Source organism: Myotis myotis, unplaced genomic scaffold (genome assembly GCF_014108235.1).
Source record: "Myotis myotis isolate mMyoMyo1 unplaced genomic scaffold, mMyoMyo1.p scaffold_m19_p_8, whole genome shotgun sequence".
NCBI classification, from domain to species: Eukaryota; Metazoa; Chordata; class Mammalia; order Chiroptera; family Vespertilionidae; genus Myotis; species Myotis myotis.
This window is the reverse complement of record NW_023416390.1, coordinates 61414874-61432334: the sequence shown is the minus strand read 5'-3', so window position 1 is coordinate 61432334 and position 17461 is coordinate 61414874. Positions and strand designations below refer to the sequence as shown.

The 17461-nt window shown below is 40.6% G+C and overlaps 1 protein-coding gene across 8 annotated transcripts in view; it reads left to right on the top strand.

The window, feature by feature from the left end:
• Positions 1-17461, top strand: part of FMNL2 (formin like 2) — a 318758-nt gene that overhangs the window by 241326 nt on the left and 59971 nt on the right. For all 8 annotated transcript variants that reach the window (XR_004969607.1, XM_036320780.1, XM_036320775.1 and 5 more), the window contains exons 7-9: positions 7527-7635; positions 11206-11282; positions 13286-13379. Coding sequence is in view for 7 of the 8 variants with exons in the window: in XM_036320780.1 (XP_036176673.1) it covers positions 7527-7635; positions 11206-11282; positions 13286-13379 (280 nt within the window). In the remaining variant the exon portion in view is untranslated. The remainder of the gene's footprint in view (positions 1-7526; positions 7636-11205; positions 11283-13285; positions 13380-17461) is intronic.

Genomic DNA, 17461 nt, shown 5'->3' with positions numbered 1-17461 from the left:
CATGTTTTAATGGGGTTACTTGATTTCTGGCTGTTGAGTTTTAGGAGTTCCTTATGTATTTTGGATATTAAGCCCTTTTCAGGTATTTGGCCAATATTTTCTCTCATTCCATAGCCTACCTTTTCATTCTAATTCTTCCCCTTACTGTGTAGAAGCTTTTTAGTTTTATGTAGTCCCACTTGTCTGTTACATTCCCAGACAGGAGGACCTACTTCAGAATTGCTGTAGTTCCCTGACAGTGAAGAGTGGTAGGAGGACAGCCAAACAGGACTCTAACCAAAACTCCAATGAGCATCAGCCATAATGCAGGCTACTAACATATACTTGGCAAGAGAAATTCCTACATGTCTAATCTGTAGTCAAGCAAATGCAAGAGGGCTACTTCCCTGCATTTCCTTTGCTGGCCTTGCCCTTTTATGTGTATGTGCTTTTAGGAATAAAAAAAAATTGGGTTTTATTTCCCTTGTCATTTATTAGAATCAGTCGACTTATTGATGATTGGTGCTCAGCCATCAGTCATCCTGAAGGGCTTTCAGAACAGAACTGCCTTCTTGCCCTGCAGCACCTGCTGCCAGGGCTGTGCAGGCTGAGCTGCTCACTGCCTGCTCCTCAGCAGATTCTTTGCCGCACACGAACTAGGTGTCTCAGTTGGCAGTTGGCAGCCATAGACCCGAATAGGAAATGTTTTCTATACGTTATCTAACAGATATTTGTAAAAATTGCTTTTTAAAAATGCCTTGTACTCATACTAGCATTAATTTATAAATTCTTCATTTATTTCATGTATATATAACTACCAATGCATAAAATTAATACAAGTGGTTAGAGTCATGACTCTGGTTTTGATCTTAGGTCAGTTTTGTAATGCGTTTCTTTTCCATATTCACGGAACTTTCTGAGTTCCAATTGGCAGCCCTTCCCAGACAGTGTCTCATCTCTGAATGTCGGGGTAGCATTTCGTTTTAGCTCAGTGCTTGACAAGATAATAGGCAATTCTCAGAGTTGATGGAGAAGAGGGCCTGAGAAATTTGGTGGTATCCGTTTCCTATAAGGTTTCTGTGAAAATGGCCTCTTAAAAAATGGAATTTTCTCAAAACGCTTGACCTCAAAAAACAGCCCTGAGTAACTTCTCCTCATTATTTTTTCTACATAAGGCAAGAGCTCCAAAAATTAGACCCAGGGCTACTTTCTGCCTCTGGGAAACCTCTGTTAAGTCCAGGCTTCAGAGCCCCAAAGCTCTGCTTGCCTGTCTGGGGGAAGAGGGTGTCTCAGGATTTAGATAGTCCAGGCCTGGGTCACAGCCACTCCGTAAATATTTCATTCTGCTGTTTTTCCCTTTGGAATTCAAGGAGTTTTCTCCGATCCCCACATCTCAGGGAGCCTGTCCTGACACACCAGAGAGACCCAGTTGTTTCAGGATCTCGTTCTACCTGTTGCCATCAGCTTGAAGGAATTGTTACAGTTCAGAATGAGTACATTGGGCAGGAAATTATCTCTAAATGTCTCTTATGGGATGTCAGTGAAAACGGCACAGTAAGGACCTCTGTACAGGCTCTCATCCATAAAAGCAGTAGTGGTCTTTTTTGGATGGTCAAAGTATGCCAGAACTAACTTTTTTTAGTACTCTAGAAATAAAAGTTTTTCTGCGATCTGGGAAGCATCGATTTGGGGAAAACAAGTGAATCTAAGGACCAACAGATATTTTTGTGGTGTTTTTACTTATACTATTCCCCTCCCTCCCTCTTCAGTTCCACAGTAGCCTCGAAAGCCAGTAGCTCCATAATCACAGTCCAGACCATTGGCCTAGCGGCCAGTGGAGGGGGGTGAATGGAGTTGAAGCTCTTTCCAAGCCCCTTCTTCCTCCTTGTCCTATAGGTTAAGCTGTGATGTACCATGAGTCCTGAGAACTACTAGTGAAGAAGCCAATTTCAAGTGTCAGTTAAAGTTACATGCACCGTTAGCTGTTGACAGAGTCTGGGAACACTCAAGACATACTACTTGGCACAGGACTAAAGCTCATCGGCCTCAGTTATCCATAGGGGACCATGCAGGCCCCAGTGCTGCCTGGCATTTTTAATATACCCCTGTGAACTGTGGACAGTCTCAGTCTGGCTTGGTTCAAATAGTCTCTATCTGTAGTTTCATAGTAGCTTCAGGAAGGAAATATTATAGGAACTGGTTTCACTTTATGTAATTGTCTAACAGAACACGTGATTAGAACAAGGGTATTAGTTTACCCTTACCTCCTACTGAGTCACCAGCTTAATTCCTTTAAAGCTCAGGTCTTTGTGGAAAGTGTATTCAAAAAGATCAGTGCTTGTGAAAGATGAAGAGAGCTTAGCCTAAGGGTTCTGTTGTAGAACAGGATGCAGACGGCCTTACATACCCTCTCAGAGGTAGTATATTGAATTATATCTACTTGTGTTAACATGATTATGCAACAGCACCTTGTACATGCGATGTTTGGCAGTTATGACTAGTTTCTTTTGAGCTGTTTGAATTTTTAATTGGTGGCCGATTATTGCTGTGATTTCCCAGTGCCACCTAAGGGAATCAGTGTGACTCATACACCTGGTAGAATTTTGTGGCCCTACAGTTTTTTCTGTAGAAACCGTTAGTCATTGTCTTCTGGCTTTTTGACCTCCAGGTGGACATTCACAGCACCAGGGAATCGGATTTTTAAGGCTTCATTTTTCTGATGGGGATACTTGCTTCTTTTGTTCCATGTGTTGGGTTGGGATTGGGCCTCATCACAGAAACCCTAACCTGTGCTTTATGAGGGTAGATCAGGAGCCGCTCTCCACCTCAGAGGCCTTCTAGGAAACATCCTGCCCGGTGATTGAAATGGGAAAAGCATTATGGTCACATCCTCCAGCCAGCCCTCTGTCTTAGAGGGATCTAAGCCTATACCCTCCACCATAGTTTGTTTTTTATGTAGTGTTCTTTTTCTTTATTTGGAAAGTAATTCACATCTATTGTAGAATATGGACAGAAGTAATGAACGAAAGTATCTTGTAGTTTCACCATTCAAGGAACCATAAGACAGCTATGCTTTGAATCGGCATTGGTAATATTTCACGTCCAGTTATGTTCATTGTCATGTCACCTCCATGATACTCATTCCATTCCTTTTATTTATTTCTTGAATGAGAATCCCATTTAAAAACAACTTTCATACACCTAAAGACAGTTAAATAAAGAGTATGTCTATATTAACTCAGTTAAGTCTGGCTTGGTTCAGAGAAGAATGACTGTATGGGGATTTTAACTGTGATGCTTTGCAAAAAAGTTCTCCTTTGAGAAGGTGTGACTGTCTTCACTCCAACATGTTGTGCTGTGCAGGTGTGTGTATTGTTATTGAGTTTATTTTACACATTTATAATGTGTATGTGACAGACAGGGTAGGCTGGGGCTGGAGTGTGGACAAAGCACATCGTAATACAAGGGCTTTCGATGTTAATCATCTGTTGCTTCTACCCTAGGTGGTAAGGCATTGAGGACCAAAGCAACACCCTTATCCTTCATTTTCCCTTAGCATTGAGAGTCTAACATAAACAGTAAATGTTCAATAAAACAAACTCTGGGGCTTCGACAAGAGATTTGTTGGATGTTTTATGCTGCCAGAGAGCCCCAGAGGCCAGTTCTTCTCACCTTGTCCAGGTGTCTTTGTTGTGGTGAAGTGGCTGTGCCAATTGTTAGTCCTAATGCATCTGGTTGTGGTTGGGATTTTGGCGTCAATTTGGTGGACTTCATTAAAACCACCTTCATGGGAATAGGTTTCTTGAATAGTATCACTTTGCAGCTGAATTTAAAACCTGTTCAAAAAAGAAAAAGAAAAAAAGGTGTAATAAGTGACTCAGATGATAAAGCAAATAAACCAAATATCTTATTATATAGACTGTCAAATTCAATAAAACATGAATGCTGAAGAGTAGATTAATGTGCATGCTAACCGTGCAGGTTTAAAGGTGACCCTAAACTAAGTCCTTGGCAAATACTGTATTTGCAGAGGTAAAGAGCTGTGGCTTTAATCAGGTACATTTATTTAATGGGAGAAAATTCTTTAAAATGAGTGTTTCAAAAATATAGTATAGACCAAAATTTCCTATTAATTTGAAAAAAGTTCTCACTTTCCTGGTTAGTGATAGAGGATAAAGATTTGAAAACTTTGCTTACCAAGTGGATTGGCCACTGTGTTCTGAAGATGCTCAGATGCTGCTATTCTCAGTACAGTAAATGAAGCCTTAATCCTAGTGGTGAAGTGATCACCGGGAGAATGATACCCATGGAGGACCAAAGCCGAAAACACTGTCAAGATGACAGGATGGGAACATTTGACAAGGAACTTGTCAGCGCGTATGGCTGTGGGCAGTAGCTTTTTCACGTGATAACCAGACAGATTGTGTCAGTGAGTCAGACTAAGAGCAACTTGTAGAAAGTGGCTGCCCTGAATCCCAGTGAGGAGATGTGGGATCTGGTCTGATCTCATCTCATCTCTTCCCTCTATTTGCTATGAGGAGCTGACTTCTTTGGGCTTCGTTTTTCTCATCTGTATCAGGAAAGGTTGGTGTAAATGAAATCACAGATCTCTTTGGCTGTCATTGCTATGATTTTTGTTCTTATTGGTTGTGGTGGTGGTTTTGTATTTATTGTAATGCAATGATTTTAAACGTAAGTTCAGTTGTTGCCTTTAATACCCACTCTATTTTAGTATGGACAAAAATTGGAGGAAAATAGTTTTAGATTAAATACCATGCATTTTAGTAAAAAGCTTAGCTCTATTGTTTTTAACAGACTGTCACTAATAAAGAAAATACATTGTTTTTATTAATTGACATGTTATATATTGTATATTTTCTAAATTCCTTAAATATTGATAAATATGCATGTGCTCGTTCATATTAAACATGTTCTAAATTTGCATTTTACCATCTACTACAACAAAGAGAAGTCTTTTTTGTGTTATTATCCTATATAATAAAAGCCCAATATGCAAATCGACCAAATGAAGGAACAACCTGCAGAACAACTGGTTGCTATGAGGCACACTGACCACCAGAGGGCAGACACAATGCAGGAGCTGCCCCCAGCCCACAGGCCTCAAACCAGTCAAGAGAGGTGCCAGCAGGGCCCCTGATCGCCCCACTGGTCACCCTGCGGATTGGCCCTGATCGCCTGCCAAGCCTAGGGACCCTCCCCATGCATGAATTTCGTGCACCGGGCCTCTAGTTTAATAAATAAAATACTATTCTACTTAATCTATTTTTGCTGGTTTCTGCAAGTAATGACAAAGACACTTGGCTTTTTTATTTTTTGTTAATCTTCACCTGAAGATATTTTTCCATTGATCTTGAGAGAGAATGGAAGGGAGGGGGATAGACAGAGAGAGAGAGAGACATCAATTGGTTGCCTCCCGCATACACCCTGACCAGGGCCAGGGACTAAGCCTGCAATTGAGGTACATGTCCTTGACTAGAAGCAAACCCAGGACCTTTCAGTCTGCGGGCTGATGCTCTATCCACTGAGCCAAACTGGCTAGGATGATATTTTGGCTTTTTAGAGTCTTATTACAATATAGCTGAAGAACCAGATTAATAAATAAAAGTAAGGAACTTGCTATTGTACTTTACATCTCTTAGGAAACACCATAAGGTGTAAATTTGATCTACTTTCTGGAGTCATTAAGCTTTATTTTGAAGTGATGCAGAAAAGTGTGACTGTGTAGACTGGCCTGTTCCACCTTCCTGAAAGAGTTGTTTGCTTTGGTCAGTATATCTTCTGCAGTCATTGCTGCACATGAATAAAATTTAGCAAAGGAAAATTGATTCCCTCGACATCACCTTTTCTTTCTCTCTAAACTTACCCGGAAACTAGTAGTAATTGCTTTTAATTAATAATGACAGTTACCCCTCTAATAAACTATTATACACCTAACAAGTGATTTCAATGAAGAAACACAAAACTGAGGTTAAAATAGGAATGGTAGAGGAAGGGAAAGAATTTCAGATGTAGACTAAGAAGATCACATATATTGGGTCAGACTGGTGTGTGGTTATTTTTTGAAGGTGCATCAATCTCTGTGCACACTCCATCAAGTGTGTTAGCAGTCATGCTTCAGCCAGGGTTATGGCACAGTGACACATTTTAAAGCCATATTTTAGATGTTGAAGTTGGGCTTACACACGTCAAAATCTGAATTTGTTTTCTTAATGTCGTGTTTGCATTCAAGAATGAGTTAGGCCAATTTCCATTGCTCAAATTCTGCTTCCCAGTGTGAATAATGTGGGAAATCCTTGAGTAAAGCATTCTTATAACTGGCATGACAGACAAACAGATTTTAAATATTCAGGTATATTGAGGCAAGGAACTTATTGAAATCAAAAATGTATTTGGCTCATTAGTGGGCTCATGTGAAAGAATCATCTTTCTTCCATTTGATGGTTTTTTTTAATAGAAAATAAAATTGAAACTAGCTGAACAGTTTCAGGCAAAACTGTCAATTCGGTTTGCAACTCCTAGTCTGCACGTAGGGGACTTTTGAAAAAAAATATTAATCATAACTTCCTTAAAGTTTTAATTAGCTCAATTAAAGAAGGAAGGGCTGTGGCTCATTTTGTGGAACACTTCTGTCATTGACTCTGTCTATAGCAAACTAGTAGTTGACAACTTTTGCAGTTGGCTACATTTCAGGCTCGGAGTTGCAGGGAAGACTGTCCTCGGAGGCAGTCATTTACAGCCCTGTCATGTTTTCCACTTGCACCTGTTACTTTACATTTCACTTCTTTACTACGTGCAGGCTCATACATCCCCAGAGAGAACTACCATGGCTTAGCAATGCAGGGTCTCTAGAATGGATCCTAACGTTGAAACATCTTAATCCTGTGAAATATGAGCATATTCTCCTCCAAGTTTCAGCTGCCATACCAGGCTGTAGGTGAGGGATCAGGCTGTGGAGGCATTTGTATGCTATTACGGCTGTGCATACCATTAAGGTCTAGTATCACAGGCTGATATCAAAGTTGCTAATGTATGACCTTGCCTAGGCTTAAACTCTGAATGCTGGACTCCCGAGAGCACTCATGGGAAGGTGCAGTTAAAATAGTGTCAAAGATTGGAAGTCTATATGTGAGCTAAGTTTCACCTGTTCACTTGTTGGCAAATGCAATCTGCATGCATGTTGCCTCAGATCACCTCTGCACATTTTGCTTGGCCTACTGATCAGGAGCTGGGGTTTGTTGTTGAATCCCACGTACAGTCTGATTTGTTATATGGTTGAGTGAAGCCGAGCTTCATTGCCCACGGGTATCTGGCCTGAGAAATGATGAGCAGTGCACACAATTATGCGGTCCTCCCAATGTACGGAAATAGCTTTGTGGTGATGGGTTTATGGTTGGTGGTTTGGACCTGCAATCCTCAATTCGGTGCAGGTAAAGATAGAGAGCAACATCCTTTTTTTTTTTAAGTGCATGTGCCTGTGCTAAGAGTGTAATCTATAGTGTTACAGAAGTTTCCTTTTTTATTTGTAGATATAATACTTTGCCAAGCAGAAGAACCTTGAAAAATTCAAGATTAGTGAGTAAGAAGGATGATGTGCATGTCTGCATCATGTGTTTACGTGCCATCATGAATTATCAGGTATGTTTGTGTTTCTGATCCTTGAAAAAAAATCTGAATTTGTCAGACTCCAATCTTGTCCTTTTTGGTTTCCTTATATTATTTCTGTTTGAAGTAAATATCAGGATTAAATGAGATTCTATTGAAAAAGAAAGGTCTGGTTTTTTTCTAATGCTCAAGATTTAATTTATTGCCTTGATATTTTAATTAGCATTTATCATGTATTTAAAGGGAAGATGTTTGCCTCCTACAATGATAAACTTGTCTAGATTACTTGACCAACGTTTGGGACCATTTAAGACAGGGCAGTAATGGGACAACTTTAGAACAGTAGGAGTGAGTAGACTCACACACTGGGTTGGTCATTGGTTCTCAAAGGGCTCTGTGGTAAACAGGCAAAAAGTTACAATTACTTGTCTGCTGGACCCAGTGGGTCCTAGTATCTATAAGAAACACCCGAAGGATTTTTGTTACAAGTTGGGCTCCTTCTTCAGGTCATTGATGTAGGTTATCTCCACTCTGAGAAACACTGGGAGAGAGAGTGCCTTGTGGGGGGTTGGATTAATCGTAACAGGGAAGTGGAAGTTAGAGCCTGGAATATCTAGGGTAAACAGACATGGTCAAAGGTATAATTAGATCAGCTAACCAGGGTGAGAATTAGAAAAACAAAATTCATATGTAAAAATATTATTTGATTTCCATTTTTAAGGATGCTACAGGTGGGCTCAAGAAGAAATGGGAAATAAATACCACATAGAGGGTCAGTAATTGAATTCAAACCCAGCCCAATGTAATGGTGCTGAATTGAATTAAAAAAGGGAACATGCATTTATTTTTTCTTTAGTCAATTAATATATTTTTTAGCATTGTCAGACCCTGTTCTAAGCATAGGAATACAGCATTAGATAAACAAGTGTCCTAGGGAACTTACTTTCTAGTGGGAGAAATAGATGATAAATTGTTAAACTATATAGTGTTCCAGATACGGTTGCTGATGAAATGAAAACTAATATTTACAAATACTTTTAGTGTTTTTAAACCAATTAATTAATGTAAGACTCATAACAGTGCTGTGAAATCTCAGGACTATTACTTTCCCCATTTTATTAATGAGGAAACTGAGAGATAAGACAGAGAAGTAATTTGCTCAACATTATGTGACTAATAAATGCTGGAGTCAGATTCAAACCCATGAAGACTGGCTCCAGAGTTCTATTACTAAGTGTTATAGAAAAAATAATCAGGAATTAGGAATAGGAAGTGGTGGACATATCTGTTCAGTTTTAAATAGGCCAGCCAGGCCCTAACCGGTTTGGCTCAGTGGCTAGAGCGTTGGCCTGCGGACTGAAGGGTCCCAGGTTCGATTCCGGTCAAGGGCATGTACCTTGGTTGCGGGCACATCCCCAGTAGTGGGTGTGCAGGAGGCAGCTGATCGAAGTTTCTCTCTCATTGATGTTTCTAACTCTCTATCCCTCTCCCTTCCTCTCTGTAAAAAATCAATAAAATATATTTTAATAAATAAATAAATAAATAAATAAATAAATAGGCCAGCCAGGAAAGTGTCACCAGGATAACATTTAGTAACAACTTACACGAGGGAGCAGGCTAAGGGATATGATAGAAAGTGGATTCCAGGCAGAGAGAAGAGCAAGGGCAAAGGCTCTGAGACAGGAATAAGTTTGATGTGATCAAGGTATAGAAAGGAGGGCAGGTTAGATGGGTCAGAGTGAGAAGAGGGAAAGGTAGACGATGAAATCTGAAGCTAACAGGGCTTCCTGGCTGTGGGGGGCTTTGTAAGCCAGTTGGAAGACAGCTTCACTATGAATGAAAAGCTATTAAAGGGTTCTGAGGAAAAGTGTGAATTAATCTGACACTTGAATTTAACATGATCACTCTGGTTTTTATGTTTAGGATTAACCTTGAGGGGCAGAGACAAAAGTAGGTAGACCATTTAGGAGGCTGTTGCATTAATTTAAGTAAGTGTTGATGGTGGTATGGACTGGGACCATAGGAGTAGAGATGATGAGAGGTGGCTAGATTCTGGTTTGATTTTGTTAGTAAAGGCAATAGTATTGCATATGTGGTGAGGAGTGAAGGGTGGCTCCAAGGTGTTTGTCTTGGGCACCTGTTAGATGGAGGTGCTATCTACTAAGATGGGGAAGGCTGCAAGATGAGCAGATTTGAGACTCATGATTAGGAGTTCTTTTTGGAGGATGTTAACTTGGAGGTGTTCTTGGACATCCAAATAGAGACCTTTAGTAGGTGGTTAGATATGCCATTTGAAGTTCAGAGCAGAGGTCCGGCTGGAGGGACAAATTTGGGAGTTAATAGATGGTATATGGATGAGGTAAACATATACACAGAGAAGCAAAGAGGTCCCGGATAATCATGGAGCATTCTGTTTAAATATCAGAGAGATGAGGAAAAACTAGCTAGAGAGACTGAGAAGTAGCCAGGGCGGTAGATCCAAGTGCAGGAAATGTTTCAGGGTAGAGTGCTCAGCTGTGTCCAGGGCTGTGCTGTCATGTAAGATGAGGAGTGAGAGTGTGGGCCATTGGTGATGTTGGTACGAACAGTTTCATTGGAGCGGTGGTGATGAACTGCCTGATGGGAGGAGTTTCAGGAGAGAACAGAGATGACTGGGAGTCTGAGTGCTGGAGTTTTGCTGTAAAGGATAGCAGAGACATGAGGCAGTAGCTGGACAGTGTAGGGCCAGGAGATATTTGGTTGTTGTTACTTAGGGTAAGATCATTTGCATCATGTTTTTATGTTAATGGCAATGAGTTAGAGAGGGAAAAATAATGGTGGGGGTGGGGGAATTGTTCGAGTATATTCCCCTGAGCAGGAATAAAGGACCCAAGTGGGGACTTGACCTTAGATTGGGGCTTGGGAGAATTCATCTTGAGGAAGCGGTGAGGAGGTAATCCGAAGATCTATGTGGGGAGGATTCATGTGATGGTGGAAGCTTTCGGAAGCTTTTTCTGCTAATACTTTTTCGGTGTCACCGGAAATAAAGTCATGAGCTAAGAGGAAAAGGAATAATTCCTCAACTCAGCAGAATCAAGAATGATTCTTGAGCCTGTTATTGAACTTGCTTCATTTTGTAGAAGGTTGCGGCACACAAGTTTTCCTAGGCTTTTTGTCCTGTTCGCCATGGCACAGAGAAGGGAGTAGATGCAGTGGTTATTAATCCTGGCTGAACGGTGGAGTCCTTCTGAGAGCTTCAAAAAAATTCAGATGCCAGGGTCCCGTCCTTGAGATTCATTGTTTTGTTTGTTTTGTTTACTCTCTTAGGTGATTTTAATGAGCAGCCAGGATTGAGAATCAATGGGCTGGAGCTTTTTCACCCTTTTAATAAAGAGGATCATATAGTTTATTCATAAAATATGGAAATAGGGCCCCTTGATAGTAACATCATTCCTGAACTTTTTCCTGGAAATATGTTCAGACACTGATTACTGGAGTCATGAATGCATTTAAAGATGGAAGAAATTACATTAGGTAGAAACGTTAGGGGGTTGTTTTTATCAACATTGACAGCTTCTAGGTTGACTCCTAATACCTTGTTTTTTTTTCCCACCTTAATTTCAGTATGGTTTCAACATGGTCATGTCTCATCCACATGCTGTCAACGAGATTGCACTAAGCTTGAACAACAAGAATCCAAGGTAAGCTTGATTTGCAATGTACATGTTTAAATCTAAGTAGGGAAAGCAGAGAGCTAGTCAATACTTAACAAAGTTAGAGTTTGGAAACTTGCAAGTGTGACTCTTTGAAATAAGATTACCAGTAGACTTCTTGCTATGTAGACCAGCTGAATGAGATTCTTACATGTGGCAGAGTCAAGCAACTGGTGACAATTCCAGCCCTTCTCTCTTCTCTTTAAGCTTTCATTCCTTTTGGGACCTAGTTCTCAGCATCCTTGCAAATTTAGCAAAATTTGGTGGAGAGCATGAGGTTGTCAGGTTGCCAGTTCTCATACAGACTTACCAGGTATTGCCAAAAGCTAACTAGAACCATGATGCCTTGTCCACACTTCACTTGCAATATTTAGATCTGTAGCTTTTATTACCAAAAGTGAAACACAAACAAAACAATAATTGTGCATGCAGATTTGTTTTGTTAATCCTCACCTGAGGATATTTTTTCCATTGATTTTTAAAGAGAGGGAGGGAGAAGGGGGGGTGGAGGAGGAGAGAGAGAGGGGGAGAGAGAGAGAGAGAGAGAGAGAGAGAGAGAGAGAGAGAGAGAGAGAGAGAGAGAGAGAGAGAGAGAGAGAAACATAAATGTGAGAGACACATCAATTGGTTGCCTCCCACACCCACCCCAACTGGGGCCAGAAATCAAACTTGCAGCCCAGGCACATGCCCTTGATTGGAAATGGAACCCATGACCCTGCCCTGTGGGAGCTGACACTCTTATTCACTGAACCATACCAGCCAGGGCCAGATTTCACTTTATATTCACTTTCCTATAAAGGCTGGTGCCCCATATTATTCACATCACAGATTACTTCTGGAAGCCTGCCTTCATCAGTTTATTTTAGTTATTCTAATATGTTTTACATTCTGGTGAGGCCCTCTGCATTTGAAATGTGTTATTTCCCTTTATCAGACACCTCTGTGTAAAATACCTGTCTGAAAACTGTTAATTCAAGTAAAGAAATCTGGTTATAAATTAGATCCTTTCTGATCTGGAATGCAATGCAAAGCAAGAAGTCCTATTTAGATGTTAATATTATGGCTTCAAACTTCTCCGGGTTAAAGCTTTTGTAACTTCATGGTTGCTTCTTTAGTTTACAAGAATCCCAAGTAGTCATGCTTCTGTGTCCCTGTCTTCCCCCACGGAAAGTCACTATTCATCTTCCTTAAGATAACTGACGCTGTGGGTTATCAGAATGGTCTTTGTTTAGAGGTCAGTAATAGATTTTATTCCAGAAAATGGTGAAACACTGAAGTCATCTTAGGATGAAGAAACAGTGCTGTCCTTGACATTGTATTAAGAAGCTTGGAATGTATCTCTAGGTTCTCCTAAAAATATTTCAGATGGAGTTTTATTTTCTTTCCTTGAGTTACAGAAAATATTCTCGTATTAGTAGAGCTGAAATCCAGATCCTTTTACACCTCCTGCAGAGGAAGAAGAAAGGATGGAAACTTGCATTGTCGTAGGGGATTTTTCTGGCGCCATGTGCAAATTAGCAGATGTGAAATGTAGGGCATTAATTTCAATCGATTTTGAACTTTCTTGGCAAATGTTATGTCTCTGATTTTAAAACCAGAGACAATATTTAACAGTGGGTTGTTTTCTTGAATATTCCCAAGTTTCCTCTTGTCTTTAGATCACTAATAAACCTTTTCAGCCACACTGTACTGAGTCATCTGATGATGGGACTAAAAGATGAATCTTTCCAGAATTAATTTTCATTAGTGAGTAATGTGTAACTTAGAGAGTGGGAAACATGCCTTCCAAATTTGCTACCCTAGATAAATCACATATTCTAGAGATAGGTAAAGATTTAAATATGTACGTTAGTGTAAGTATACCTTAGTAAAAGTTTACAAAGCATACAGACAAATATTTTATTATACTGATCTTGGATGCAAGGAACAGCTGATTCATCTTGTCACATTCACTGACTCGTGGTTTTTTCTTTTTCTTCTTGTTTTGACAGAACAAAAGCCCTTGTGTTAGAACTGTTGGCAGCCGTTTGTCTTGTCAGAGGCGGGCATGAAATCATTTTATCAGCATTTGACAACTTTAAGGAGGTAGGATACTTTTCAGTTTTAAAAAGAATCCTCACGCAAACATCTTATGTTTGGACATCTTTGAATAGAATGATTTAATTTTTTTATTCATTCTAGGGTGTAAGGGGTTTCATAGTTACTTTTCTAAGACGTCAGTGAGTGGGTAGCAATGAACTTAGTCTACACAGCTTAAGTGGAATGGTGTCTCATATACAAGAAAAGTTAAAAACTATTTGCAGTACTCATTTTCCTTTGGAGAACATGGCATAGGCAGTTTGAAAACAGGTTTTGTTAAATGTATGTGGTTTTCATTATGGTTGATACTTGAGCATCCACCATGTAAATTTTATGAATTCATTCATCATAGTTCTTTTCCTCAAATCATATGTATCGTCATTACTTTGCTGGATGCTATGAAAAACTTATCACATATATATAGACACTGTTAGCAGCTTGGAATCTTAAACAGGTGATGCTTTCCCAGGAAAACAGTAAACCAATGGATATGCATGGTTGACCATGGGAATTAAATGACGGCAAAAGAAGAAACAATTACGTATGAATAATAGGACACCAAAGGTTCCGGGCCAAAGTACCAAGACCTCAAAACTGGAATAATAGCCAGTTTCCCTTAGCGGCGGTGTGCAGCATTACAGAGCCAAGGAGAGTGCCTGTTGGATCCCCTGGAATGTGCCCCACATCTGAGGCTGCTTTGAGGGGAGACATTACAAAAGTAATTGAAGGCACTTGGAGCCCCAGGTTACCAGGTTACCATGGGACCGTGAGCCAAGCTGTGCCTTTTCTGTCAATCCCATTTGACTCCAGATGCTTCTGGATTAATACCCAGAAGCTAGATTACAATCCGGATCTCAGGGGACTTCCGTACTCTCTCCCATCTTTCCTGGGAGCCTCTGGAGTAGAACCCGGCTAGGATTTATTGAGGGCCTACGATAGGCCAGGGGCTATGCCTGGTACACACAGGAAATCACTGGATTCTGTATGAACATCTGTGAGACAAGTACTAATATCTCCCTGTTATAAAAGAATAAGCTAAGATTCCAATGCATGTTGGCCCGGGGTCACATAGCCAGGTGAGGGACAGAGCCAGGATCAGGGTTTGGTGCACCTTATTTTGAACTTCCTTTCGGGTGATATTTGGGCCCAGTTCTGTGTGGATCTCCTGAGGGAAATGCTGAGTTAGACAGGACCTTGGGGCCATTCCCCCCACCCTGCCTCCTTTGAATATATGAAAAGAGCAAGTCTTTTTCATGTCAAAAGCACGTACTAACAGTTATCAATGAGCCTTGTTATAAAATGAGCTATATAACGAGCATCTGATTATACTGCAGGCCACATGATGTCCTAAAATTATGAAGGTATAGAATCAGTATTAATTAAATTCAGTAATTTATGAGGGGAATGTTAATTCTGCTTTTTCTTAGGTTAGCTAGATTGCCTTTCTTATGCATAGTAGGCATACAAATACTTGCAGAATTGATTTTTAGCTGTCAGGTGTCAGAATCGTTTATGACTTAGGCATTTAAGGTGTAGTGTATACTTAGATGGGAAAAAAAAGTAATCCTCAAAATCTAATAACTGGCTAGTCTCAATGAGAACTAATTAATTTTGACTTCGAAATTTTAGAGCTTTAACTAAAATCTGCCTCTTTTCTGTAATTACTTATAAGTGAGTAATGGTGGGTGTTTCAAGTTCTGATTCTCCTTTGGCTGGCATTTGCATCTACAAGAAGCTGTGCCATGTGGGAGAAGGGACAAGGACAGAGCTCGCTCTGTGTGCGCTATTGGCCTGCATTAACCTCAAGCCATGGTGCGCATGTGGCCAGACCAAGCAAAGGGATTATTCTCATCGCCATGAATGAGGACAGGGCAGGAGCCTGTCCCTGAAAACTTCCTTCTTATGGATAGGTCACAAGAGCATCATCCTATTTACCTTTTCAGTGTTAGGGTAAAAACAGTGTTTTTGTATTGATCTTTTTTTTTTTTTTTTTTTTTTTTTAATGTAAATACCACTCACAGCCCAGTCTTTTAAGTCTCTGCCTGTTTTTGTTTTCTTTTATTCCCATTTTTATGTGAGTGGATCTTTTTTCCCCTCAAACATCATAGTGAAGGGTGTATTCTGTAATCTTTTTAGCCAAAATGTCATTGGAATCTTCTGGGTTTAGGGTGGTTTGGGAGCCAGCTGTTCCTGATTAGGAAAAGTTGTCCTATGATCTCAGACGCCTGTGTAAGTAGGGTTTTGGTCAGTGAGTAATACCTATTGAGCTGCCCCTGGCAGAGAGAGCACCATGCCAGGTACCAGGAGACCAGGGAGTGGGCCAGAGGAGTCTTTGCCCTCAAGAAGATGATCTAGTAAGTTGGGATTCCATTCATTGCCTTCAGGGGGGTGATCCCTGTTTTTACAGTGGGGAATGGGATATCAGGCATCAGTATTCATTTTTGCATAAAGTAGGATGCATTAGAGTAACCAGACCCTTTGCACAGAGCACAGCCTAGCACAGTGCTGAAACATGGCACCAGATACTAAAGGAAAATTTAAAGACCACCCATTGTATGTATATAGCCGGGTCTCCCTCCCCCCATCTATTTCTTGAGCAAACAAATTCATTCTGTCCTATTTGGTCACCACTCCTTAATTCAAATGTAAATTGAAGAAGGTATCTTTTACCTCTTGATAGGTTTTCATGTAGGATTACACCATTTCCTCATATTTCAGTTAATCAGAATACCAGCAAGTTTTTTTGTGGGGTTTTTTTCCCCCCAAAGAATGTTGCTCATGTTTTATGAGATCTGAAGTACATATTTTAGGAAAGTGGGAAGCGCTTCCAATCGAATGATATCTGATGGTGGTAAGACTATGAACCCAAGGCCTGCATTTTGGTGGGTGTGGGGGGTTGGGGCCTATGCCTGATGTTACTGAGTAAGCACCTCAATGTATATGATGATAAATTAGTTGTAATTACATAGATTCAGATGGCAGACTTGTACTAATCATGGTTTGTGACATACCTGACCATGTGAGTGTAGCAAGTAGATGAAAACTAAACTGTTGTCAGCTGTTAATTTCTCTTTGAATTCTATTCTCTTTCATTGTTTTTCAAATGGAATTAAAGCATCTGGTTTTGGTGTTGAAGCATCTCCTTATGAAAATGTATGGTCCTGAATTGAGGACCAGGGTGAGAACAAGGAGTCATGTTTGTTTTCATGGGCTAGTTTATCTACATGGAAAGCGTATCACCATCTTCCCTAAAAGGATACGTTCCTAGTTGCATGGCAATATATATTTTTGAGCGTTTGGCCTGGCAGGTAGGGAAAAAAGACATTTGCAAGGCACGGTCATTCTTTCGGTGTTTGCATTAGTTCAGGATCTTGTCTGCAAGAAGGAGAAACTGACTCTACCGTGCAGAGGAAAGGGTTGGTTGGAGGATGGGAAGAAACAGGCCTGGAAAATGGGCAGGTGCTCCTCCGATGTGGCTGGACTCCCATGCTGTGCCTCGATGTCCAGCCACCATGAAACTATTTGGGATCCTGGTCATGCTTTCTCTTCTCTCTCAAATGGTATGGGCCATGGCTAGCAATCTGTTGGGTCATGAAACTGTACTTACTGGTTAAGGACATCAACTGGAGAGTTATAAGTACCATATTTAATCCAATTTCCTTAGGAACCTTGACCTTGATCTCCTCAACTTTCTTGGTCTTCCTAGTTTTTCCCATTATATCCTTTGATATATCTGAGAAATTGTCTCTGGAAAAAAAAAATACTCCCATTTGAAATCAGAGGGAAAAAGTCCCGAGGCGCCATAGACTCTGCAACAGAATAGCCTCCTATGACAGTAATAATGCCCTCTGAGGGCTCTGAGCTACCAGCTCCCCCAGGCTGCTGGGACGTGCACCTGGAATTCATCAGGATTCCAGATCGATTATAACTGTGTTCTCATCTGCTTCCAACATGACAGCATCTGGCTCTCACGAGTCAGTTGAGGCTGGAGTTTGGTTATTAAAACCCCAACTCCTTCCCCCTCTGACCTTCCAGGATCGATGGATGGAGCCCTGGGAAGTGAGTCACTCAAGGCCACCAGCGCTCTT